This window comes from Microtus pennsylvanicus, chromosome 21, assembly GCF_037038515.1.
Source record: "Microtus pennsylvanicus isolate mMicPen1 chromosome 21, mMicPen1.hap1, whole genome shotgun sequence".
Classification (NCBI taxonomy): Eukaryota; Metazoa; Chordata; class Mammalia; order Rodentia; family Cricetidae; genus Microtus; species Microtus pennsylvanicus.
In genome coordinates this window covers 12,671,666-12,697,310 of record NC_134599.1, presented here as the reverse complement: position 1 = coordinate 12,697,310, position 25,645 = coordinate 12,671,666, and the positions used below count along the sequence as shown (strand labels likewise).

Sequence of the window (25,645 nt, the reverse complement as noted above, 5' to 3'; positions counted from 1 at the left end):
CCCGCCAAGGGCAGCTGGTTTGGGAGGCATTTCAACCTTGCTTCCAAACTCCCAGATGGCTAAGCCCGACAAATGGAAGAATATTTGGTTGCCTAATTCATCAGGACACTGAGCTAGACACCTAGCCCTAGTGCCTCCAAATGCTGGGGTGTGGGTTTTTTTCCCCCTGTGCTATGAATCCACCCATGTGTGTTCAGCAAGCCCTGGGGATATTGTGGTACCCACCCCACCTGCCCGACTTTACTATGGAAACAAGACTGTTTATTACATCCCTAAGTGAGGAGCCCCACCCTTCCCTCTTTGTTGTAGTTTGAATCCTGTGATCTACTAAAGGAGATGGCATGCGTGGCAAGGCAGGAATGTGCCATCTTCCAGCAGTGGCATTTGGGCTAATTCACAGCTGTGGGTCTGTGCTTGGCAAAGGGGATCCTTGGAAGAGGGGGTAAATCAGAGAAAAGCATCACAGTACAGGTCACCACTGTGGCTTTATGGGACTTTGTGGCACTCCTTCCTCTACAGCAGGGCCAGGTGTTCTGCCCCTGCTCCTCCCCCAAGGGAAATCAGAGATGAGGTCACCATGCTTACCCTCACCCATGTGAAAACAAGGGGATGGTGTGTGTGTGAGGGGGAGTGAGAAGTGCCACAAAGACTGTCAGGGACCTGTCTGGGCCAGACCCGTCCGTCGGCCAAATGATTTCAGAGATGGACTGTAATGAGAGGAGACTGAGTCATGCTGTATCTGTCTCTGCATGTAAAGGGGCCAAGCTGCCTGTGTGATCAAGTCAGAGAAACAGGAACTTTCCCATGATAAAAATCTGTCTATACAGCCCTTCTGGAATCAGGTTTAGCCTAGAGAGGTTTAGAATGTTCACACACAGCCTTACTCTGGACTTGAAATCTCTGGCCAAACCCAAGGACGCCTCATGCCGTTATATAAACACACACTGCCTCAAGTCCGGCCTGCTAAGCCACTCTCAAGTCTAGAGAACCCCCCATTTGGAGTGGGGGAAACTTATCTTTAACCAAAGAGTGAAGCTTGCCACCAACTTTTGAGCTCCTACTGAATGTCTGGATCTAGTGAATGACAGCAACTGGGAACAAAGGCATTGAGGAAATATCATCATGTCCTTATTAATCTGTCACAGGACACAGATTCCTAATTGTGCTTCAAAGGATTCCTAACTAGGTTTGCAAAAAGAAATTCTGACACACGAAACTAGTACTAGTTCAAAGGGAGATGATAAATTACTAAACACTAGCTGGAGCCACAGTTAGATCCACGCCTTTGATGTAACTGTCCCCACCCCACCCCGCCCGTGTCCATGGTCCTTGCTCTTCATTTATATATCACATACAGCATTCTGTAACCTTAAACAGTGGAAAGAGGAAAGAAAAAGGCAAATACCACCAGGGCTAAAAGGCTCTTTAATAGCAAGCTTATGGTAATTACATCCTTGGATGTGGTCCTTGCTCTCAGGAGAAGGAGGAGGGAGCAGATGGGACAGGGTGCAGAGAGAATTTACACAGTTCTGTCTGAAGCATCTAAGAAAGGACAAGTTTTTGGCAACCCATTTCACAGTTTGTCATTTACAAGAGAGCTCTCTGAAAGGAAATATGAACTCAAAGAAAGCACACACACACACCGCACAGAAAATCTCCCAGCCCGGAAAACCAAAATAACAAACAAAGTCCCTTGCTTTTGTTTCTTCAGATTTGCTTCTCTGGAGGTGGCTGAAATCTTGCTTGTACACAAATTAGCACTGGATTGTAGCTGGCTTTGGACTTTGCCCAGCACTGACTGTTTATTTTAGTGCCTTTTAGAAAGCTGGCATTTGTATATAGAGCATCTGTCTAGGCCAGTTCAGAAGGTACCTGCTAAAATCGAATCTCAAGAAACAAAAACGAAAGGAAGGCCCAGGGAGATATGAGGACCACACTGCCAGCTTTCTCCCTAATACCGAACAACTTGAACACAGCCCTAAGCGGACTACTGTGGCTTGGTGCAGTCTTTAAGCTGCTCGGGATTATTCAGCATGGCAGTGTGGTAAATCGGGTTCCTAACATGAAATGCTCATGGCCATTGCCACAGGCCACAGGCTGCCAGCATTCCTGCAAGTTTAACACCTACTCCATAGGAAACCTAAAAGACCTCAGCTTCTCAAGTCATACTAGCTACCGTTAAACCAAGTAACTGAGTTTGTACGAAAGAGGGATTTCTAATGAGAAAATCTTCTTGTGCACTTTTGGAGATGATGCAACAAGCCAGGTATGACATCTCCCCCTCAAGGCTTACTCTAGGGACAAGAGCCTTCATTTGAGTTTCACTGACAGCAGAAGCACCAGCAGAGGAGAGAGCAGACATGGCTTACGTTCTGCCAGCTGCCATTGCAGCCACTCTGGAGCCAGCACTCGCGAAAGCATGCTTCCCTAGCTAGCCATGGATTTTGTTTTTAGGGGAAGGAATTCCACCAGGTATACAGGGCACCTACCGTGCCTTTGGCTTGGCAGGGGGGCACTGTGAAAATCACAGAGCCATCACCAGCATCCTCTAAACTTCCAGTCTCTGAGGAAAGCAGCTCTCTAGAGACAGCTAAGAAAAGGCCGCTTGGTCCTGTACCCCAGGAAGTAAGTGTGGGCAATGTGCTTTGTTTACAACCCAGATGGACTGAGACCTTTCTCTCTCATGGTCCCTGTTCATCTCCTCCGACCCACATTAAATCTTGCCCATCTCTACATTCCTCTCACTGTAGAAAACCCAGTTTGATTAAACTGTTTCTCAACTGGTGAATTTTAACATGCAATAATTAAAACACTCCACTCTGGGATGATAACACCCCGGACACATTCTCCCTGCTCTGAGAAACTGAAACAATATTCAGAGCCATGCATTGTGCTAGAGAACACGTCTGTCTGTCTGTCTGTCTGTCTGTCTGTCTGTCTGTCTGTCTGTCCTGAGCAATGGGGTCACCCCCAGTGTGCTTCAGTTTTCCTTAAGCACACTGCAAAACCAGCTCTGGCGGCAGCATGCAAGGACAGTCTCATCATATAACAGACGTTTTGTGCTCTGGTCATGGGAACACAAAATACACCATGTGCTGCAGTAGACCTGGGAGTCACAAACTCCATGGGACTGAACCCGAGTGGTGCCAGGCACCGCATGGGGCTTCACTACCCTCCCTGGCTCTAGACTTGGATCCTTGAAGCCTGCACAATGCTATCACCAGGCAGATAGGAGGAACGTGTCTCCCTGGATCACTCAGCGCTAGGATCAGGCTCTGTAGTGTTGTCTTCAGTGAATTCAGACTTCACAGCCGGTCATCGCGGTCAGCAGGCGATCAGTCCTTCCCTAGTGTGTTTATTCTCACTCTGTCTCTGTCCACTACCTACCAAGTTTTTCCGCTGTCACTTTCCAGGGCGACAAGACAAGCACACATCAGTTTACAGCTATTCTTCAAGCTAAGCTCCCCTCTTGGGTTAACTGCCAACCAACTCCAGAGCCTTTGGGAGGGGGCAGACTCCAGGCTCCAGGACCTGGACATCCACTGCCACCATATTCTAAGGTAGTGGCATGGTCAACATCTTAAGGACACCATTTTGGGCAAAATTCCAGATTATTTTCTTCCCGTGTCCCTCACAGCTCTTTTCGCTCACATACTTCCTACGGCAGCCACAGCAGGACGGTGTTTAAAGCTAGCAGAGCAAATACCCTTGTTTCGTAGGAAAGTTACATGACTTATCACTGTTTGCAGCCAAGGACTGAGGTCTCCGTAGTCCTGGAATGCCTCTGTGGTCTTGGGGAAGAGTCACACTTTTCTCACTGTGGAGCAGGCCCGTTTCCATAACTAACCAACCACAGGCTGCTTGCCTTGGGCCCCCACTGGGATAAGAACATTGACAGAATGGGTAGGGGCACACACAGGTGCACACAGGAAGGGATACACACAACAGCAGACAGAGGGAGGTTTGCAAGGACAGTAGATTTGCTGACGCCTAGGGGCTTTGTCATGGAAATCAGCCACATCCAGGGACCTTTGCTCTTCCTGACCCCGCCCCCCTGGGGGCGGGGAAGCACACAAAAGACTGACGAGAGTTGTCAGTAGCCCGCTGCACCACTAGGGGTCTTAACTCAACTTGTACAAATAGAGAACACTAATATGATTGATACCAAGTATATTTGGCCAAAGTTCAAATACGTTTTTGATAAAAACCCAGCTTATATTAACGTCCGAAGATATGTTAATTTAGATTTGAAGCCTCTGTATAAAATTCCTCATGATGGAGCAAACTGCTCAGGTGTCTTCATTTTACCTCCAAAAGTCATTTATTTGTGTGGTCTATTATGTTTAAAAGGAAGTCACCTGCCCTGGACCGTATCCCCAAGACAGAGAGCTCAAGTCTCCCGACGATGAGCAGACCCTGGAAGGGGTGGGGTACTAAGTCTAACTGTGCCAATGGGCGACTTCAAGGGAAAATAAAAACACAGGTAGAAAAGCACAGATAGAATCCACAATGTGCCATCACCCAGCAACTAAACTCCGCAGCGCACCAAGGAACGTCTCCCTTCATGGAGGTTAAACCCTTCATGGAGGTTAAACAAAATGCCCGGACACGGCTGCCATACCATGTACACAAGCTTCTGTGGTGGTGAGTTTGGTTTGCATTTAAAATGCTGATAACATAATCAGATTGCATGTGTGTGTCCGTGTGTGTCTGTGTGTGCGTGCACGCACGCACAACATTCCCACACTGGATGCACGGAGGAGTCAAGTGCTCTGAAGGGGAGTTCTTGCATCCTAAGTTATGAGAACCCAAGACACGGGAGGGTCTCATGATGGCATTAGAGAATGTCCTAGTACTTATTGGTAAAAGGATGACAGCAGTTACTTCTGAGAGCTGTCTGTGTGTCCTGATCATCAAAAACATCCCCTTTAACTAAGTAATCCCCTAATTATGACTCCCACGTTCACATCACTTTACAATTTCACTACATGGAGGTTCCCTAGAGTATTTCATTATCATTTTAAATAAAATAACTCACTGGGAGCCTTTCCTTGACATTCTCTAAAGAATAAAAGATTAGGAAAGTAAAGGATTTCATTACTACTAATTTTTTCCTGGTTTATTTTCCTATTAGATTTCATCTATGGCTTCAAAGCTTAAGGGTCACTTACTCGGATTCTGGTTGTTTTCATGATTTAACAAGTTGCTGTCTCATCATAAGAGAGAAGGTGAAGGTTTCATTTCATATGCAGGCTTAGAATCAGTTTTAAGGAATCAATAATGTATATCTTTCACCCCGTCTATACTTTCCACTATGAGAATTTAAAAGTGGCTTTGGACTTAGCACGTTTTAAAACGATCGAACAACCGCGGAACATTTACATTGACCAGTGGCTGGCCGCTACATGCTCAGGTAACCAATCTAACAGTGGAGAAACTCTCCAAGGAGCTCAGCCGCCCTCACCCTCGGCATCTGCGCTTGCGCAGTTCACGACTAGATAGTAAAACTCATGCTTCCTAAGCAAGACCTTTCACTTACGGACACGTCAAAGGGACATAAAAAGTGCAGGCTGCATCTCTCCTCTGTCATGCTTTTCCTCAGCAAGGTCCCCTGTGAGGACTCAAAACACATCCTTAATACATTCAGCGTTCTCTGCATTCCAATCAGCAAACGTTAATTCTCCAACATAAACTCAAGAGGGAACGGGCAGCCACAACACGGATTCTAACTTCAAAGTGGCAAAGGCTACCAAGACATCTCCACAGAAACCCCGGCAAAGCGGGGCAGAAATTCTGATCACTTCTGAGCGAAGCTCATCACAGAAATGGTTTGGTCATTTGAAAGGTATTTCATTTTCATTTGGATGTCAGGAGCCAGATGTCCTGTTTTGAAGAGCTAATACAAAAAGCTACCCCAGGAGTACAGGACCCCATCGGGGAGCACAGGACCTCATGGGCAGCACAGGGCTTACTCCCCTTCCGGAAGGCGACCTAGGAGTTTATTGCTGACTGACCCCCATCTGGGGGTGGTCCGCCTCTGGCTCCTCCTCCACATCCGCACTGTAATCTTCAAAGGCGTCGTCTTCATCTGGAAGCCCCAGCAGCTACAGAGATACAATTGGACAACAGCTGTAAGGATTGCCAGGACTTCAGGCAGAAGACCAAAGACACCGGACCCAAATTCATCTGTACACAGCAAGTATCCCCCTGAACTCAACTCCCCACCACCACCACAGCTTCTACAAGACACATCGAAGCTTCATGGATTATCAATTTCACGGGGTACCTCTGAGAGGCTCCTTTTTAAATGTCAAAGCACAGAGATCCACAAACCACACCTATATGAGGTATAGCCGGCATGTTAGTGAATCTCACTATGCCCAGTGCTAATGTCCCTTCGAAATGTCCCCAAATCAATCCTCTGCTTTATTTACTCCCCCAAATACATGGGGATATTTATTAAGAGAAGCACATAGATAAAAATGCTAAGACAGCTAGGATGTTCAACAGCAAAGGGTTAAATTTTATGGCATGTTAGTAAGATAGAATCTTACATATACTTAACACTGAATTTTAAAATTAATGATAAAAGGCACATAAAATTAAAAACATGATAAAATTACATTTTAACTATGATACACATTTTCTTAAAACTCATATGGATGCACAGGGGGAAAGCTGTAATTAAGTATATTCAAAATTGAGTTTTCTTTAAATTACATTTATTTATTTTGTGTGTTTATATGCACTTATATCAGTATGTATATGATCCTAGGACAATTTGCAAGAGTTGGTTCTTTCCTTCCACCGTGTGAAGCCTAGATGAGAATTCAGGTCCCCAGCTTTGGCTGTAAACACTGCAACCCACCAAGCCATCTCGCTGGTGCCTTCTATTTCTGTAAACATTTAGTGTGTGTGAGTGTGTGTGTGAGTGTGTATATGTGTGTGCACACGTGCACGCATGGGGGATAAGAGTTTCTGTAAGATTGGGATTGCAGACAACTTTTTTCCATTTCATCTTTAAAAATCCTTTGACATGTATTTATGTATATGACTATTTGTGTGTGCTTTATGTGCATGCACAGTACCCACAGAGCTCAGAATAAAGCATCAGACCCCCTGAAACTGGGGTTAAGGATGGTTGTGAGACTTCGGGTGAGTTCTGGGAATCAAACCTGGGTCCCCTGAAAGAGCAACAGGCTCTAAACCCTTTCCCCAGCTTCCTTTTCATCTATGTTCCACAAATCCTTTATGGATTATGATATGGGAAACAAGGTAAATTCCAGAGAAATACTTTTAATTATGTATGCAGGTACGTGTTTCGGTTAGGGGCAAGCGAGTGCCGGTGTCAGATCCTAGGGAGCTAGCATTCTAGGCAGTTGTGAGCTGCCCGGTGTGAGTGCTGGGAATCGAACTCAGGTCCTCTGGAAAGAAAGCACTTAACTATCGAGCCATCTCTCTGGCCCCGGGATAGCAGTAGTTTCATTAGAAACTGAGTAGTACTAGTTGGTTGTGAGCAATATGAACTGAGACTTGTGTGCTGGCAGAAAGCCATGGACTTGGGGGCTCCTGGGTTTTTTTTGCACGTAATGACTGAGCAGAGTGACCAAAAGACTTTTCACATGGAGACCCCAGACTTGTTACCTTCAGGCCTCTTAGCCAAGGGGCCCCAATGACCTAAACTTTAGCTGCATTGAGACATTAAAGTAGGCCTGCTTATTCCTCACACGGCTCCTCAACCCTTCTGCCACCCTTCCTTCACTCTCCCTGTGGCTCAAATGGGGGAACAGGAAGCCAGAAGCCCCGACTGAGACAAGGTCTACACTCTTAAGTTCTAAAAGTCTCACAGCCTCAGAGCCTTAGGAAAGGGTAAAAATCATCTGTGAAGCATTGCTGGTCACAAGGCTACATGGCCACGGCCAACTGCAGATGTGAGTTGTCCCTGTCCAGCTCATGACTGCTGGTGTCCCTTGAAGGAAAGGGCAGGGAGAGGTTGTCCAGCCCAGGCCCCCAGGGATCTCATGTGTCCTTGGAAGACTAGAGAAGCTCCTTTGTGTCAGCATTGTCTCCTTCTCGCACTCTAATGAGAGAGAGGCTAAAACTGCCTCCCGCGAGAGAAGACAGCTGGCTAGTCACGGTGAAAGCGGACGGTTGCTGTGCTGGCGGTCAGCTTTTAGTTAAAGAGCTGCTGATGACACAGCAGAGTGGAGGTGTCAAGTGACAGAAACGCTGCAATATCTGTCACAGCAGGGCTGCTGCAGCAGCTTCCACATCGTCTCAACAGCAGAAGAGGAGACACAGGATCACCGAAGAGCAACGGACCACTAATTATAAAAGTCAAAGCATCCATCCCATTTGATGAATCTGAGGTGCAACTGGCCACTTGGAGCGTTGGGTTTGGGAGGATTCTGAGGCTCAGTGGGAAACTGTAGTTAGCCATGACATTCATGGGTGAGAATGGTACAGCCGAGGCATGCTTGTACATGTATGTATCCATAATGATCCTTCCCATAGGACGCTTGGGTTACTCACCCCAATTCAAGCCATGCCATAAGAAGCTCTCAATCCCCTCCTAGACTCAGCACGCCTTGCTGAAAAGCATCTAGCAGGCTTACTGGCACAAACCACACCTTTCCCCCTGCTCAGCTCCCTAGCTACCCCCATGACTTCAAAGCACACAGTTCTAGCCTCAGAGAGCCAGCCTCAAGGGAAGCCCTTCCCAGAGGGCAGGAAGCATCCTCCGCTCTGTGAATCTGAACAGCCCCTGAGGTTTCAGAGTGGGGAAGAGAAGATACCATTCATAGTGGTTCTGGACTTCTAAGGGTCCTTGGTACAGATTCTACAAACACCCCGAGAGGATGGAAGATGGTTCTTGACCTGCAGTCTGGAACCTTTGACCTTTGGCACACACTCTTCTCTGTACAGTGATAACTAGGACACTGGCTGCAGCTCAGAGGAAAGAGCTAATGTCCACAGTGTGTCCACTGTCCAGCCTTGCAGGTATGCATCTCGTTGGGCTGTCTAGGGAGTTCTCACTGCCCAAGTAGGCCCATTCCAGCCTCCTATTTCTTCCCTGCAGTGCTGACTTAGGGAGGTCCTCGCTGTGAATGAGCACGCTAGGAAGCAGGAAGAAAGGAGAACTCCCCGCTAGCCTCTGCGTTCCATCCTAGAACTTGCTCTTAGCACTCCTGGCTCACCATGCTTCAGACTGAATGAAAACTGTATGTGCCCAGTGCTATCTCAAGCATCCCCACGTGGTTCTCAAGACCAGGAGATGCTGCGAGACTATACAGAATCACCCAGGAGATGACAGAGCCAGGACTCTCTCTGGTGACAGGCCTGCAATCTTCCCACGAGACCTACCAGGCTGGCTACTGTAGAGATGCCTGTCAATGCCGTGCCTGACACTTGGAAGCTTCTATGTTTTCCACTGGGCAATGAATGTTTCCAAAATGTATCCCTAGTAGGAAATGCATGCAACTCATTTACATTATGACAAACCAGAAGCACAGGCAGGGTGGCAAACTACCAGGAGGTCCAGAAGCCCCATGCAGAATGGAACAATCCAGCACTACTGTCACATGCCAAGGGTGGTGGGGGATCTAAATCAGAGGTAGGGTGACAAACAGCCTGGCAAAGAGCTGGAGCCCTTATTGTGACTGTGCCCACTGGTTCTTACGAGAATATGGAAACAGCAAAATCCCGGCTGACAGGCCTGGGATGGCCAAATGATTCGCGGTGGCTACAACTGTGCAATCCTAGTTTTGTGACTTTTTTTTTTTCAGCAGCCTGGGACTCAAGTTTCTGCCCATTGCGTACAGGAACACACCAGCACTTCCAGGCCTTGCTGACCACAGAACTCCCTTGAACAGTCCACAATCACACAAACTGCTAGGCCCATCGGACCACGCAAGCCTCTACTGGAAAGGAAGAGTTGGTGACACTCAAGAATTAAAGTTCTCTAGGCCCTTGTCACCTGTGGGACTAATTTCAGGTCCTGGGGACAAAGGTGCAAATCACTTGAGGCTGTGACCAGCAGGTAGCACCCCGGAAGGGCACACATCAGGCACTTAGGGCTGGTGAGTTTATGCTGGGAGAGAAGGCATACATGGCCTCTATAAAGTATCCTGGATCAGCTAGGGCTTTGGTGTGTATAGCATGTCCTTGGGGCTTCGAGCATCCCGGCACACTTCTTCCAAGGGAGAGGTAGCATCTCTCACACTTAACTGTGTCTCTGAGTCACCAAGAACACTACCTACAATGCAGACCCTGGCTCAGTGAGCCCGAGGGATCTCTGCATTTCTAACTTGCTCTAAGGGCGTCCAGAAGTGCCACTATGGGCAGCAAGACTGGCTAAAGCATTGCGGGGTTCAGAAACTGTTTATCTTAAAACTCGTGTTGGGTTTCAGCCTTCTCCATATCAGAATGGAGAGGCCGATGCGAGACGAGAGTCAAACGGGCAAGAGTGGCAGATGCGCCGCTAGAGGGGACCTCGTCCGTGCCAAAACTCAAGCTCGGAGATCTGTCTGCTTCTGCATTTTGAACCCTGGGACTAAAGGTGTACGCCACCACTGCCTGGCTAAAATATGACAAGGTTTGAATGTCCATAACAGGAGCAGAAAACAAAAGATACGGAAAAGCTAAATTTCAAAATCCACATGGGCAAAGTTTTCCTTGGACTTTCTGTCCCACTTTGGCAAGCCCAGCACCAGGGGATTCTTCTGTTTCTTCAAGGCTATTGGCCATGTAGGAGGAGCAGAAGCAAGATGGCACTGTTCTGAGCCATGAGGGATATTCTTGTGTGGAGTCATCACTGGCTCCTGGGCCACTGGATGCAACCTAAAGACACTGTTTTCCCTCAGGTCAGTGTCCAGACTCAGGGGAGTATTCTTCTGGTAAGAGCCCCTTCTTGAGAAAAGAAACAATGTAACAGCCTCCTCCTCAAGAAGACTGGGAGAAAGAAGCCATGGGAGCCTCAGGAACAAAGGCCAGACTGGGCCATTACTGCAACATTAGCCCAAACAGCATTCAACACTGCCATAGCTACAGTGATAGGACCAGATCTCTATGGCGGCTGGGGGGCGCGGGGCAGGCAACTCGCTGAGAGAGTAGCAATCCTTCATGTTCATGTAAATCCGGGAGGGTGTGTGTGGGGAGGGGCGGAATCTGGCATTAGGAGACCCTCTCTCCTCTCCTGCTTTGCTTGCTTACCAGCAATAACATCTGACATTTGCCATCAAATAAGGGATGAAAAGAGGCAGAAATGACTGGCAAGGTCGCCATTAATGAGGATCGCTATCACTGGCCCGTTATCTAGATCTCTCATGCGAAGGCCAGGAATAGTCACCCGGGAGTCACTTAAGTGAGGAAAATGACTGTCCACGTTTATCAATGGTCTCTGGAGTCATTACCAGAGCAGTGCTACTCTCGGATGGGGACAGCGAGTGTTGATGCTGTCTGCATTTGTGTGCCACCAGTGAGGGGGGAAGAGTTGGGCTTGAGATCCTCCTTCGTGAGCCCAGAGGCCCTTCCAGTGGAGAGAAACGGGGGTCACTCTAGGTGAGAAAGATGGACTGTTACACCCAGTCCATGCCCTCGGCCCAGGGCAGCTGGACTTTGACAGTCCTGTGTTGACGGTCAGCTTTAGACATTGCCCATGGATCCACGGGGGCAGTGAAACAGAAGCTCGCCCTATTTTAAAGATGGGAACACAAAGGTTAAGAAAACTGCAAGATGTCCCATAGTAAGGAGCAGAGCAGTCTCTCCTCCCTGGGGTTCTCTAAGGATTCTAAGTCAGGCAGCCAAGATGGACCCTGCTTGGGTCAGCTCTCCGCCTATGCTCAATGTGGCCAGCGGATCTCTGCAGGAGGGCACTGCTTGGCACTCTGAGTCTCAGGCAGTCCCTCCCTAATTTCTAGCATTTTTGACCCATGTAAATTATACAGATTTCTAAAAATATATGTTTTATGATTATGTGAATATGATAGGACTCTTAGAGAATAGGGAAAAGAAGAAAATAAAAATCACCCACCACCCGGAAGCTCTTCAGTATGTGCCTCTGAGTAGACATTTATCTTCTTTATAGACATCACCTACCATGTACGGTGGGTTTATTACTGTGCAAAAACCAGGGTTGATAATCTTTTTCTTGACCCTTCCATTACCTTTGAAAGGTTCCTTATCCAGCCATATATTTCAGTTAAAAATGTTGAAATCACTTAGCAAGATATTTTTCACTACCCAAACCCTAGATTCGCTACATAATGCTTCACCAGGCCGGACCAACTCTTTGCACCTGTATTTTGCATGGTATACAGCTGTACACAGCAGTAGAAGCATCCGTTTGGTGCCTACTGTGCACAGAGGTCACCCCCAGCCAAACTGGGCTGTTGCTGAGAAGATTTAGCAGCTTAGAAACCCTAAGGTAACTGCCTTCATTAGTTTCCTCACCTACAAATGGAGAACCCGAGAAACAGAGGTCAAACTGTCTAAGGCACTCCGCCAGCAAGGGCCAGAACTGGGGTCTGAACCCACGGAGCCTACACAAGCAGCTTGAAGTACATGTTCACAAACAACCTCTCAGAAATACTTCCCCCAAGAACCCACAGAGTGGAATGAGATGACGGGGTGGGCGGCCCCGCTCATTCTGCACAGCATCTCACAGGATGCCTGATCTAACACAGGCTCTGCCTAAAGGCTTCCCCCTGTTCTGTGGCTACTGCTGCTTCTAACCAGTGCCCAGATGGCAAAAGCCAAGTATGCTTTGCTGTCCTTTACTGGGCTTTGGCTATGGATGCTTAGTGCGTTTTGTGGGAAATACAATAAATGAGGAGGAGAAAAAAAAAGAAGTAGGGTGGCTGAAAGGAAAAAGAGTAATTTTTCTTCAGAGATCCAATCAGATGTCAGTGTGTGAGGAGATTTCAGTGTGTGTGGAGCAAGGCTTTGTGACATTATTCTCGTGTAGGAAGTGCAGGCGAGAGGAAGGGAGTGCAGTCCACAGAGGTGCCCTGGCCTTGAGGTGATACCGCTCTGTAGGCTGTAGGTGCCACGCACCCAGCTTTAGCAAGGTCACGCAAACAGGGGCTGCTTGAGGCTCCATGGGGCATCCATCAGAAGGCTGTGGCGAGATAAGCCCTTATCCCTGTGGAGAGACTGCACGGGGCAGTGGCTGGAAGGGGGCACAGTGACATTTTAAGGTCCCACATCTGCACACCCAGAAGGCAGCTATCTGAAGGTACAGGTGAAGGCAACCTTGGGGATGCTGCCATGTGGCCACTGACACCCAGGGAATGCGGTGCTGGCTTCCTGGCTCGCAATCCGCCTAACTGGATAAGGTCTTCTCTCCACTAGAATAGCAGCAGCCAGATCCTGCCTAGGCCTTCTTTCTAAGATCAAAACCCCACAACTTCACATAGCGGTGAAAAGCAGGGGACAAGGGACACAGGTTCCCCCCTGACTTCCCAGTCCCACAAAACGACATTCTAACAGCTCCAGGCCCATGCATCTCTTCCTGCCGCCCTCCCAGCCTCAGTCTACCACTGTGACGTTCCTCCAGTGCATGGCAAGAAAGTCAGGTTCCACCTTTCTCTCATTTTCTCATACTCTACTTCAACCCAACAGCGAGGCCAGCTGGGTCTACTTTGTAGCCATTTCCAGCATCCGAGGTTCTTGTTCCACTTTTGCTATTTTTTGAGTTGTCTTTACATCTGCCTGGAAGATGGCACGGGTCTTGCTGCTGCTAGTCAATCTGAGCACTTCAGTCTGCAAGAGGGAACCTCTCAAAAGAGGGTATCAGCATGGCCTTCTTGCTCTAGTGTCTTTAGGCTCTGCAGGACTGGTAAAGTCAAGTCCTTCCACAGCTACGAGATCCAATGTCTTCCTCGACTCCCCTCTCACTGTGCCCAGGTTCCCAGCTCCAAACTCCTGTAGCTACATGGATACCTCCTGTACCCTAGGCTTTCAGATCTGCTAGTCTTTGTGCCTGGACACTCCCACCCCTTATGATCATTGCAGACCCCAAAATATCCTCCTCACTGAAGACTCCTTACTGTTGTTTTGAGACAGGGTTTCTCTGTGTAACAGCCCTGGCTGTCCTGGAACTCGCTTCATAGACCAGGCTGGCCTCAAACTCACAGAGATCCACCTGCCTCTGCCTCCTGAGTGCTGGGATTAAGGGCATGCACCACCACCACCCAGCTCAGGCTAACACCTCTTCCCCTCATCCCTGGTTTATTTCCTGCCAACTTGGCACCTGTTGCGGACACACCCAGGTGTACTTGCTTATCTTGTTTTCCCCCAAGGGAACACAATGTTTTCCACCTGGTTCCTATGCTAGACCAGAGTAGGGAATGGTCCAAATGAGTTGGCGGGCATTCACCACTCCTGACAAGCCAAAGTGGCTTAGAAAATTATCAAGGAAAAGACTAGAAGGCCAGATTGGTGACTGAAATAAGAGAATGTGACAAGAGCCACTGAGATTCCATTTCTCATGATGGCAGGCTGAATGATTAGGACAACCCTTCTCCTGAGAACAGCTAGGACCATTTCACATCAAGTACGGAATTAGCTTCTTAAGTATGGGGAGGTCTTGGAAGCCAGAGAGGTTGGCCTAACCTGACTGGGAAGCAAGAAAGTATATATATACTGTTCTAAGAACCATGAAGAAGGGCTGGAGAGATGGCTCAGTGGTTAAGAGCATTGACTGTTCTTCCAGAGGACCTGAGTTCTATTCCCAGCAACCACATGGTGGCTCACAACCATCTGTAATGAGATCTGACTCCCTCTTCTGGCATGCAGGCATACATGGAGGAATAATGTTATATACATAATAAATAAATAAAATCTTAAAAAAAAAAGAACCATGAAGAAGGGAGTCAATGCCTAGGGCCTCTACGGGAACAGAACACAACAGGGCCCCCACTTTAACCTGGAGCCCTCCAAAGGCCCACACTCCTGGAACAAAGATGAGCTAAGAGAGACAAGATCTGAACCCCATCTTTTCATCACCTAGAATGTCTGGGAACTACAAGTATTGAAGACCACCCCAGGCTGACAGGGCTCTCAAGGCCTGACAGTACCAGCACAAGTCCTCTCTGGATAAGGTACTATCATCTTGGGCATTTAGGCAATGCCACACACAACTGAGGGATACCAGAAGTGCCAGTCAGGAGGCACGAAAGATGCAAAACACTTACCAACCCTGAGATGTCAGAAAGGCAGTTATGCAACTGACCTCCTTGGACCATAAAACAAGCTTGAGCTGCTTAGTGGAGAAGTAGAGACAGCAATTCCACAGCACAGCACTGAATGCAGGGACTACATCCACAGTGGGCAGGGAAGCAAATGAGGGCGGGGTGGGGCGGGATGCTAGGCATGGCTTTGGGAGAGAGAGGGAAGGGATCACCAAACTAGGGGCGAGTATAAACTTCACACACCATCAGCTCTCACAAAAGCAGGCCATCGGTGTACCAGAGAAATAAAGTCCTAAGTCCCAAGAGGGGACGCAAGCTTTATGAAGCGCTTTTGAGAACTGAGACGAGAAAAAGAATCAATAATGCTACCCTTCCCCACAGACACAAACCTGGATGGGCTTTATCTAGATTTGTGGCTATCTTCCTGATACAGGCACGGCTATGATAAAACAAACAAGCAAGCAAAACCTGCACTACTTCCAGGTGCATTTGGGGTCTACGGGGTGAGAAATGGACTACTCCACTATCTCGCAAAGGCTCTGCTTCTTCCACCCTCTCAGTACTTCTCATCTCAAGTGATGCTAGAGAGAGCCACCATTCCCGCACCAACCAGCCCTGCCACATCCCACCCTCGGCCTCCCCACTGCCCGCTACCTTTATACCGCAGGGCCTACAGTGGACAAGAGAAAAGCAGTCATCCCGGGTTTGCCTCTTTCCCAACCAACCCTGCTATCAAGGTGCCCTACAGAGGGGGACAGGGCGGCTTCAGGAGCCACGCAGCACCTACAGGTCGGAAGGACTTGAAGACCTTTTCCAAGATTTCATGGAGCGTCTTCTTGCCGCAGGAAGAGATGTAGTCCTGTGCGAGCTGCAGGAAGGGCAGGCAGTCCTCGCTCTCGCTCCACACGTGCTGGGGCCCCACGGGGGCAGGAGAGACAAAGAACACAGGTTGGTCACCCTAGAGTTTCACCGAGTCATGCATTCAAGGTTGGGTGAAATCCATCCCCCCTCCCCGGGGGTCTTCATTTGTTGGCACGGCAAGGGATCAGAAAATGTCAAATCCGTAGCTCTTTCCCAAGCTTCATGCTCCCAGTCTCACCTGCCCTGTCTGCCATCTGCTCACACATGACCAGAGAGCAGGGAGGCAGACAGACATCAGCCCTGCTCGCCGTCACCCCTGCTCACCGTCACCCCTGCTCGCCGTCACCCCTGCTCGCCCTCACCCCTGCTCGCCGTCACCCCTGCTCACCGTCACCATTGCTCACAGTCACCCCTGCTCGCCGTCACCCCTGCTCACCGTCACCATTGCTCACAGTCACCCCTGCTCGCCGTCACCCCTGCTCACGGTCACCCCTGCTCACCCTCACCCCTGCTCACCGTCACCCCTGCTCGCCGTCACCCCTGCTCACCGTCACCCCTGCTCACCGTCACCCCTGCTCACCCTCACCCCTGCTCACCGTCACCCTGCTCACCCTCACCCCTGCTCACCGTCACCCCTGCTCACCGTCACCCCTGCTCACCCTCACCCCTGCTCACCGTCAGCCCTGCTCACCCTCACCCCTGCTCACCCTCACCCCTGCTCACCGTCACCCCTGCTCACCGTCACCCCTGCTCAGCGTCACCCCTGCTCACCCTCACCCCTGCTCACCGTCACCCCTGTTCACCGTCACCCCTGCTCACCGTCACCCCTGCTCACCGTCACCCCTGCTCAGCGTCAGCCCTGCTCACCGTCACCCCTGCTCACCGTCACCCCTGCTCACCGCCACCCCTGCTCACCGTCACCCTGCTCACCGTCACCCCTGCTCGCCGTCACCCCTGCTCGCCCTCACCCCTGCTCACCGTCACTCTGCTCACCGTCACCCCTGCTCACCATCACTCTGCTCACCGTCACCCCTGCTCACCGTCACCCCTGCTCACCGTCACCCCTGCTCACCCTCACCCCTGCTCACCGTCTCCAGCAGGCACACGCACTGCACGAGGCTCATTTCAAAAGAGGAGGGAGGAGAAAGCAGAACCTCGGCCTTCAAATTCCTTTACTTTGCCTTCAGCTACCGCTGAGGAATTAATTAACCATAGTCTGGAATCACGAACTCGGAACAAGGTGTTCCCTCTGCAGACCGCCCCATGAATGGGGGTGTTGGTAAATTTCTTCAGAACGGAACGAACTTGGGAGAATTTGCAAGGCTGGCAGGGAGTCACTGGGAAGCTTGGTTGTCCCTCATGGCACCATAGGTGGGCATCCTACCTAGGCATCGCTGACCAACCTAGTATACGTGGAACCTGTATTTAGGGTTGCTGTTGTTACTGAGGCTGGGGAACATTGCCTTACGTGAGGAAAGCCATCTTAACGCGTCTTTAAAATGAACACAAGTTTTTCCCACAATGGTCAAAGATGCAGATAAGCTGGGGAAGCAGACGGCGAGGTCTGGATGAAGAAGGCCTAGGTCTGCAGAGCCAACCAGTCAGGAACACAGGGCAGCCCTCAGGTACCAAGGGTCTGTCTCGAGGGTGTAAACTGAGGAGACAGTGCTGAGGCCTGGGAATGGAAGGCGTCTGGTAGACTGGAGGAGACACAGAGGCTAGGCAGTAGGAGACAAGACCTCGATAGAGAAGGACTCCGAGGGGTCCGTGTAACACCACCTGCCTACCACCATTCCTGTACGGAAGTGGGGTATCCCCCTAGGAAGTTCAGTTTGTTATCCTGTGAGCGCATCTCATCGCCCGCCCTCTTAGTCACTGGAGGATGAATAGCTGTGGAGACTTCTAACACAGTTGGGGTCTAAGTGGGGATATGACAACTAAAAAAACCCACCATTTATTAACTGCTAATCAGCTTATAGCTACTGTATTTAAAAATAAAAAGGATTTCATTTTGTTTAAACTACTTCTCTCCCAAACTAAAGGTATCTAGCAGTGTTAGAATACAAGACAAGGTGATCTGAGAAGTCTGGAGAGAGTGTGTGTGTGTGTGTGTGTGTGTGTGTGTGTGTGTCCAGCAGGAACTGGAGAAGCTGGCTGCAGTCACAGAACTAGCTTAGGTGGGGGTGTCAGACTGAAGAATACTAGCTGCCTGTGGGTACAGAGGGTGCTTGGAGCCCATGGGCACAGTGGGCTGCAGGCTGCCCCAGATGGCAGAAGATGCCAAGGAGGCCAAAAGTGAAGTGGAGCAGGTGACAATCACCCAGAAGCTTGTAACGATGCAGATTTCCAGGCCCACTTCCCAGAGTTTCTGAATGAGGCAGGCTACGTTTCAAAACTTTGCATGGAGAACTCAAGCAGTTTTGATACTAACCAGAGCCATGAGCTGCAGCGAAGTAGCCTCCACGGACCACACCCTGAGTGGCCTGCCTCTCCCACAGCGAATGCCTGATGTGAACACTGTGATTACAGGCCCTCTGTGACTCTCCTCTCTCTTACATCAGGCCTGAGCTCACCCAGCTAAGACAAAACGAGCATGTCACTTTCAACAGGAAGGGAGCGTGTTCTACTTTCTATATAGAGATGACAAGATCTGGTCATCAAAATGTGACATTAGATCAGTAAGACAACTCAACCCTGCTGAGTTCTTCTTGTCCTGAAGGGCACACTGCTAGACTTTTGGCTATAAACTGGTAAAGTCAAGAGGGCTCGGAGCACACCCCGGACTCTGTCTGAGCACCTGTTGCCTGCGCTGTGTGCCTTCTCTCATTGCTGCGTAACCATCCTCCCACAGTCGCAGGTTCTGAGCCGTGCATGCAACCTGACCAGGACAGGAATGACTTGAAGGGAAAGACAGCATCTGTACTGAACATGCGATGTTTGTCTGGCATTAGCCTGAACAACATAGAACAATGTGTATTTAATTTACATTCCCACTGTTGTAAGCATCCTCAGTTATCTAAGACAGCATACAGGGAAATGCGTGTAGGGTGTGTGTAAAGATGCCAAATCACACAACAGCTCTGAGCAGTCTCAGATTTGGGCAGCTGAAGAAGGTCCTAAAACCAATTTCCCCATGGACCATCTGAGCTGAAGTCAGGAGTGCCTGCTATTCTTGCTCTTTTTGGGGGAGGGGAGGTATTGCTGGTTCTTTGAGACAGGATAACAGTCTTAGCTGTCCCGGAACTCACTTGTAGCTCTATTTTTAATTGGTGTCTCTTAACCTCAAACTGATGTCTGTCTGTGGAGCAGACAGAACAGAAAAACCACAAGCCACCTTGTGGTACCCAATGTACTAGCACACCCACTGGGAAGAGCATGGTTAGCCATAACTAAGGCAGCCTGCTCATTGTGTTGAACATTCTGTCGGGGAGGAAACTGAGGTTCAAAAGGCTAAATAACTTGCTTGTGGTTACATGCACAGCGGAAGGCAGGGAGCACCCCTTCTTGCATGCATACCCTCAACTACCTCTGTGCAAGCTGCTTAAGGGACCCTTGACTCAGTCACAGGTAAGTGACAGACAGGTTATCCGCAGAGGGGGTCTGAAGAGCTCAGGTGTCCGCCTGCAAACTGTCTACCATTTAGCAGATAATCAGCAACTGCTTTTCCCCATTATTTGGACTCACAGCACCCTGACTTTACCCTCTTCATGATTAGCTGAATATACAAGTGGCTTTGTTCTCCTCTGAAATAACATCTAGGAATAAGGCAACGCCACAGCACACAGGACTCTTCGTACAGTGCTCACAGTAAGAATGGCTTAGCGTATGATTAGTCCACTCGGTGGGTAGGGAAACCAAAAGGAGCAGGCGGAGGGAAGTTTTCCCTCCTTCACACCATCACAAAACCACAAGGCAGCTCCATTTAAAAACACCACAGAGACACGCTCACAAGTTACAACTATGTAAACATACATAGAAGAGATAGCCAGAGTCCCTCTGTGAGCATTGCTTCTTTAAGAATATGACTATTGTTTCTGTGTGGGTTTGAGGGTGGATAAAAAAACTGCACAAAAATGTGGATGCACATATGTTTCTTCTGGGTTGTCAGAAAAGGTGGAACTATTAGGTAAACAGAGCCCTCCCCACAATCAGTAATTTCTAGTGTAGGTGATGGTAGGGTATTTCTCAGTTAACGGACAAGGAAGGAGAGCAACCAATTGGATACATACCTGCATATCTGCTCATGCACACACACACATGCATGCGCTCTCACACACAATTCTGTCCACCTGGTACTTGAATGGCTGCCCACATTTCCCTTCTCAGACTTGATAGCCACCAGGACCTTCTGAGTTGGCAGAAGAGGGAACTGCCATCCAGTTGCTGAGTGCCCACCCCTCTGCCTGGGTGGTACAGGCCTTCCTGCCACTTGCAAAGTCACAACTCCCAGCATGGTGGTCAGTTTGAAAAGGGGCTACATGGGCGGGTGGCCTGAGAAGTGAGGAGACAACAATGAGCTGCCCAGAGGAGTGGTAATCAAAAGAAACTTTGTCCTTGGGTCTCTGGAGCTACCATGGGCCAATCTTCAGCAAGGGCACAGAGGTCTGGGCTATCAGAGTCTCAATTTCCTCACCTATAAAATGGGTATAACATCTACCTCATAGAACTTTCATGAGGCCCAAAAGGCATCATCTTTCAAGGCTGAGCAGATGGGTAAAGACTGGCTCAGTGGGTAAAATACTTGTGGTACAAGCATGTGGTCCTGAGTTCAGATCCCTGGTCCCCACTTAAAAACTTTTAACCCCAGCAGTTGAGGGTAGGATCCTCAGATCTCACTGGCCCTGAGGCAGAAAGTGCCTGTGCTATAGGAACTTAGAAATGTCAGGAGATAGGTCATGCAAAGGCTTGAGATCCCCCTACCCCGCCTTCTAAATGCTGGGCTTACCACCACCATGCCCAGCTCTAGATTGTATTTTCGATACTCTAGAGAGACGCTGGTGGAGATGGCTAGGCTGCTTTCACAGTCATGGAGGGCACCGCACATGCCTTACCCACGATGCTGGCACAACTCTGATGATCTGGACCGCAGAAGTGAGGAAGAGGAAGTTAGGAGGTTTTTAATTGGGGCTAGGATCTATCATATGGATGGCAGCAACATTTACAGTGATTGCCATAACACAGGCTCCCAGATATGAGGGCTGAGCTCAAGCCAGACACGTTCTCCAGCAGCCCCACCAGGCACTGACAACAGGCTGCCACTTTAAGTCCGGTAACAGGCCACAGATATTTAAGCTGCCAGAGAGGGGTTCAAGGATGTCTCTAAGCACATAGAAGTGGGAGCTTGGATGTCTAAGCAGGAATCAGGGCTGCTATATCACTTCTGAGCTAGCTAAATGTCCTGATGAGCACAATGCCATTTGTATGTTGGCTAGCCCTGACCCAGGAAAGATCAAGCCCCTCATCAATGTTTGCAAGTTTTTCAATGATCTAAAACTTTGTAAATTGAGAGGTAAACAGTAAAGTTACATTCCTACTGTTACCCAAATCTTCAGATAGCAGAGATGCCACTTAACTCAAACTTCTTTGGATGCTCTAACAGATTTTCCGAGAAAAACGACAAGACCCAAGAGGTGAGCGCTCTTAGCACACTCAACCTGGCAGATTCGAGGAGCAATATGGCTAAGAAAACACCTGTGGTTGGCAACTTGTTCATCACCGTCTCCAGAATCTTTGCAACAGTGCTAATGTGTCCAAGGAGTTATCCTCTCTTCCTCATCCCCTCCTCCAGATGGTCAGCCAACGCTGTAAAGACAGCTGAGGCGTGCTTACATGAATCAATAGTTTAATCTGTCTCCACTGGGAAAACTGTTTGGGGGTGAGGTCTCAGGATCCTAGGCTGACAGGGAATGTAGGGATCACACCCCCACCCCCCCATCCCCACTTCTGCAGTGCTGGGGCTCTACACATGCTACTCAAGAGAGCTATCCACCAAGCTACATCCTTTATTCCAGGCAAGGGGTTTTAACAAAGGGAGTGGGGAACACCGGGTCCCAGAACTTTAAATTTGCAGGACGCATGCTGTGCCTCAGACTGCTAGATGTACCTAAATGATCGCCAGAGAACTGGTATTAGGAAACCAATTTTGTGGATAGGCAACTCAAGGCAAGTGGACAGAACTCAAATCTAGCTGCCACCCAATGCCAGGAGAATATTGGCCAGGTGTGCACCCAGCCTATGCCTGTCCTGTCTGGGTTTGAGAAAGGTCTAGCTATCTTCACTGTGAACTGTTCTACCGGTGAGATACTTATTTTGAGATTGGGTCTCACGGGTCTTAAGCTGAACTTCCCCATGAATGGGTCTGCGGCGCAGGGCCTGGGGTCCATGTCCAGCTTTGTCATTCCACCTGATGAGCCAAGCCAATTGATGCACCGCCCATCTCCCTCCGCAGAAGCAGCAGCGGCAGCAGCAGCAGCAGCGCCTGCTCCAGCCACAGACCAGCGACCACACGATAACCCTCATTCCCAGCTGCCTCCATCTTACATTTGGGGACTATTATTTATAGTGCTTACGAACATTCCATGGCGTGCCATCCCCGCCCTGCTTCCACGCCTCCCGTCACAACCTCGTGCTCTCTTCCTGCCCTTCCTAAACTGTCAGCGCCAGGATCCCTAGTGGGCGGGATGCAGGCCGAACGTTTGGTCACCGTAATTCCTGGTCCTGGTCCCTCTGGGCCGGGTTGTGTAGGTTCTTTCTCTGGAAAAGCCGAAAGGCCTCGGTGGGGTCACAAAAGCCTCATGGCTGGCCAGAACCTGCACTGGGAACACACACTCCCTGGCAGCTCATTGAAGAGCTAGGGAAGCGTGGAACCGGGAATAGGCGTGCCCCCACCCCGAGAGAGCGCGCTCGCGCGTGTGTGCACGCGCGTGCATTTTCAAGCTCCTGGGCGTAATTCCGCAAATAGGTTCCAAAAGATCTAGCGTTGCGGGTGTAGACAGAGGCTTTGTGTCTTTCCGAGGGATTTGCAGCCTGGGGCGGGGACCTTGCCGGGGAGGGGCGGCTGCAGAGTTGTGTCTAAGACCCCGAAGGGTAAGAACATCTCCCTGGACCGGACCTCGGATCTAGACGCAGGGACTGTGCGCCCCGCCCGGTGGATGTCACACAAGGACTCCCTGGGGATGCTCTGATCCACGCGTCGAGCACGGGGTGGTCGGGGAGGTTGCCACACCTTGGCTCTGCGGCCCCAGGCGCCCTGGCGCTGCCACTCCACCCCACCCAGCCTCCCTGGAGGAGCTCGGGCACAGCGGAGATCGCCTTCTCCAAGTACTCACAAAACTGTCGCCGCTGCCGTTGTCCGGACACAGCACGTAGAAGGATACGCCCGGGTCGGCATAGAAGTCCATCCTGCGCTCGGTCTCCTCGGCTGCAATGAGCTCGAAGGGTGTGCTGGAACACCACTTCTCCGCGACATCTGCCAGCTGCTGGAAGTCCATGGCGGCGCCACCCGCGCCTCCTCCGGGGCTCGCGGCTCCCGGGTCTGTTTACACCGCCCGCTCCGCCTCCGCCCCGCCCCCACCCCCGCCGCCCGTCTTGAAAGGAACCCAAGCACCCGGGGGCCCCGCCAGCCCGGGGCCGCCCCGGGATCGTGACGTCACGAGCCTTGACCAATCCCCGGAGCCCGACCCGGCGCTGCCCGGAGTTCGGTGACGTCAGGATGTGGGCGGGTCGCCCATCTCCGCAGGTGGTGGCGGGGTGGGGCGGAGCTGGCTTCGGACCCTTGGTGTGGAGCCAGTGTAGTAGTCTTACCCCAGCATCTGAGTCGCTCCCAGAACTACAAACAGATTGGCCCTTGCCGGGGTGGATGGTAGAGGTGCTGCGAGAGCCTAGGAAAACAGCTTTGCTATCTTCAGAAATCAAAATTCGGCCCTCCAAGGAACCCTGAATGTGTTTTCTACACTGATTTGGGAGGAAGTGTACTCTTAACACGCAAAGATGTGCTTTTTAGAAATACCTTTACTATGATTCGGCCCCAATTTATGTTGAGTGTCCTAGAATGGCCAACGATTGTGTTGGTTGTTGATTTTGGGGAGTTGGGGCATTGTTTTGCATTTTGAGTTCCTAATGATTGAACCCAGAGTCGTGCTTTTCCCATACAGGCAAGCTACCACTGATCCCCAGCTCATTGGAAAGCATGTGGCCTGACCATTGACTTCACCTGTTGATTGTTCTGGATGCTGCGTGCTCAAGAGACACACTGGACTGCAGGAAGTGCACTTGAAAGGACACATGAAATAGCATCCATTCTATGAATGGCCATCCGTGGTTGTTTTTAAAGTGGGCCTACTGACCCAGGAGGCTTGCTAGCCTCAGTAGGCCATGGCCCAAGCAAACTGGCTGTCTAGCCAAGTCCAGCTAACGCACCTCTTATTCCCGAAAGCTCAGAGGTGTTGTTCCACAGTTATCTGCTTAGATCATTTCCGGGGTAGGAATTTTTCTTTCTCTTGACTCCCCTTAGTCAATTGAAGCCCAAAGGCATCGTGCACAACACAGCTGTCTGGATCTTTTCCTTAGCTTGCCTAGAACTTGACCATGTAAAACAATTTTCTGATTCCACCTGTCTTCCTTGAAACCAGTGTAGTTCAGTAACTGTGGAGTATCTGTTGGGTACCAAAGATGCATGAGGCACAGCTTTGCCCTAAAAAAGCATACTGCTCTATACAGAACCTAAATGACCCCTAAGATTTCTGTCCCCCTGGGTGTACACACGCCCACCAATTATCCTGTCAGATACTAATCTAGGTGCTGGCCTGCAATTCTGCAGAGGTGCTTAAGGCACTTGAGAGAGAGAGGATCCTCTGTGAGCCTGGTGACGTGACCTCTTCACATGTTCTGGGTACTTCCTGGGAGATATCCCTGCCATGGGTTCATCACTAGGAACGGGGGTGGGCACCTGGCTTGGAACAGGTGCTAAGAGCAATCCTAGCCAACAACCAGTGAGAAAGCAGACTGCAAGAATGAGCTGAAATTGACTTTCTCTCAAAGTTTCCAGAGAGAATTGTGCCTGGCTAAGGCCACAGATTCACTTTTGAGAGCCGGTTGTGCACGACTGAGCTGCACTCTCGGCTTCCAGAACTGACGACCACTAAAGGGGTGTTTTAAGTTGCTAAGTTTGTTTCAATTTCTCTCATAGTAATAGAAACAAATAGAGGGGGAAATGAAAGAAACAAGAAGAACAATTACAAAACTTCAATAAAAAATTAAGTGGAATATACTATTACAAAGTTGCAAAGTGGGCAGCACAAGGTTATCTCAAGCATCCTTCCAATTTTACCTGGCTCTGACGTCTAACTATGTTCTAATCTGGAGGGCAAAGTCGCCCTTCCTGGAGAGGCACAGGTGGAGAAAGGAAAGCCTGGAAGCAGTTCTGCTTTGATTACATACTGGGTGGTTCACAGCTTGTCCATAAATCATAGTCCAAATCTGTTCCCGAAAGTGTTTTACTTGAACCTCCTTTCCCTACATGCCTGGAAAAGTGGCCTTTGCTTAGATAAGATTATCAGCCTTCATCAAGCCTCCACCTCCTTGGGCTGGTCTGG

The 25,645-nt window shown here is 49.8% G+C and overlaps 1 protein-coding gene across 2 annotated transcripts; it reads right to left on the bottom strand.

Annotated features, from left to right (window-relative positions):
• Nucleotides 1–1,408: 1,408 nt before the first annotated feature.
• Mturn (maturin, neural progenitor differentiation regulator homolog) lies at nucleotides 1,409–23,660 on the bottom strand. 2 transcript variants are annotated; one of them, XM_075954990.1, is made up of 4 exons: nucleotides 23,381–23,660; nucleotides 15,979–16,101; nucleotides 6,015–6,104; nucleotides 5,343–5,611 (listed from the first exon to the last, which is right to left on the bottom strand). In XM_075954990.1, exons 1-4 carry the CDS (start codon nucleotides 23,540–23,542, stop codon nucleotides 5,495–5,497), a joined length of 492 nt encoding a protein of 163 aa, XP_075811105.1. In that variant the 5' UTR covers nucleotides 23,543–23,660; the 3' UTR covers nucleotides 5,343–5,494. The 2 variants fall into 2 exon arrangements, with proteins under 2 accessions (XP_075811104.1, XP_075811105.1); XM_075954989.1 differs by having other exon boundaries at nucleotides 1,409–6,104; nucleotides 23,381–23,646.
• Between the last annotated feature and the right edge of the window lie 1,985 nt (nucleotides 23,661–25,645).

Excerpts from the sequence above, each read along its gene's own strand:
- Mturn (XM_075954990.1), bottom strand. The coding sequence starts at position 23,542 with ATGGACTTCCAGCAGCTGGCAGATGTCGCGGAGAAGTGGTGTTCCAGC. Across the intron at positions 6,105-15,978 it reads TCTTCAAGTCCTTCCGACCT|CTGCTGGGGCTTCCAGATGA; the intron begins GTAGGTGCTGCG and ends GTATCTCTGTAG. Across the intron at positions 5,612-6,014 it reads CGGACCACCCCCAGATGGGG|GGGACCTTGCTGAGGAAAAG; the intron begins GTCAGTCAGCAA and ends GAGTCCTCACAG.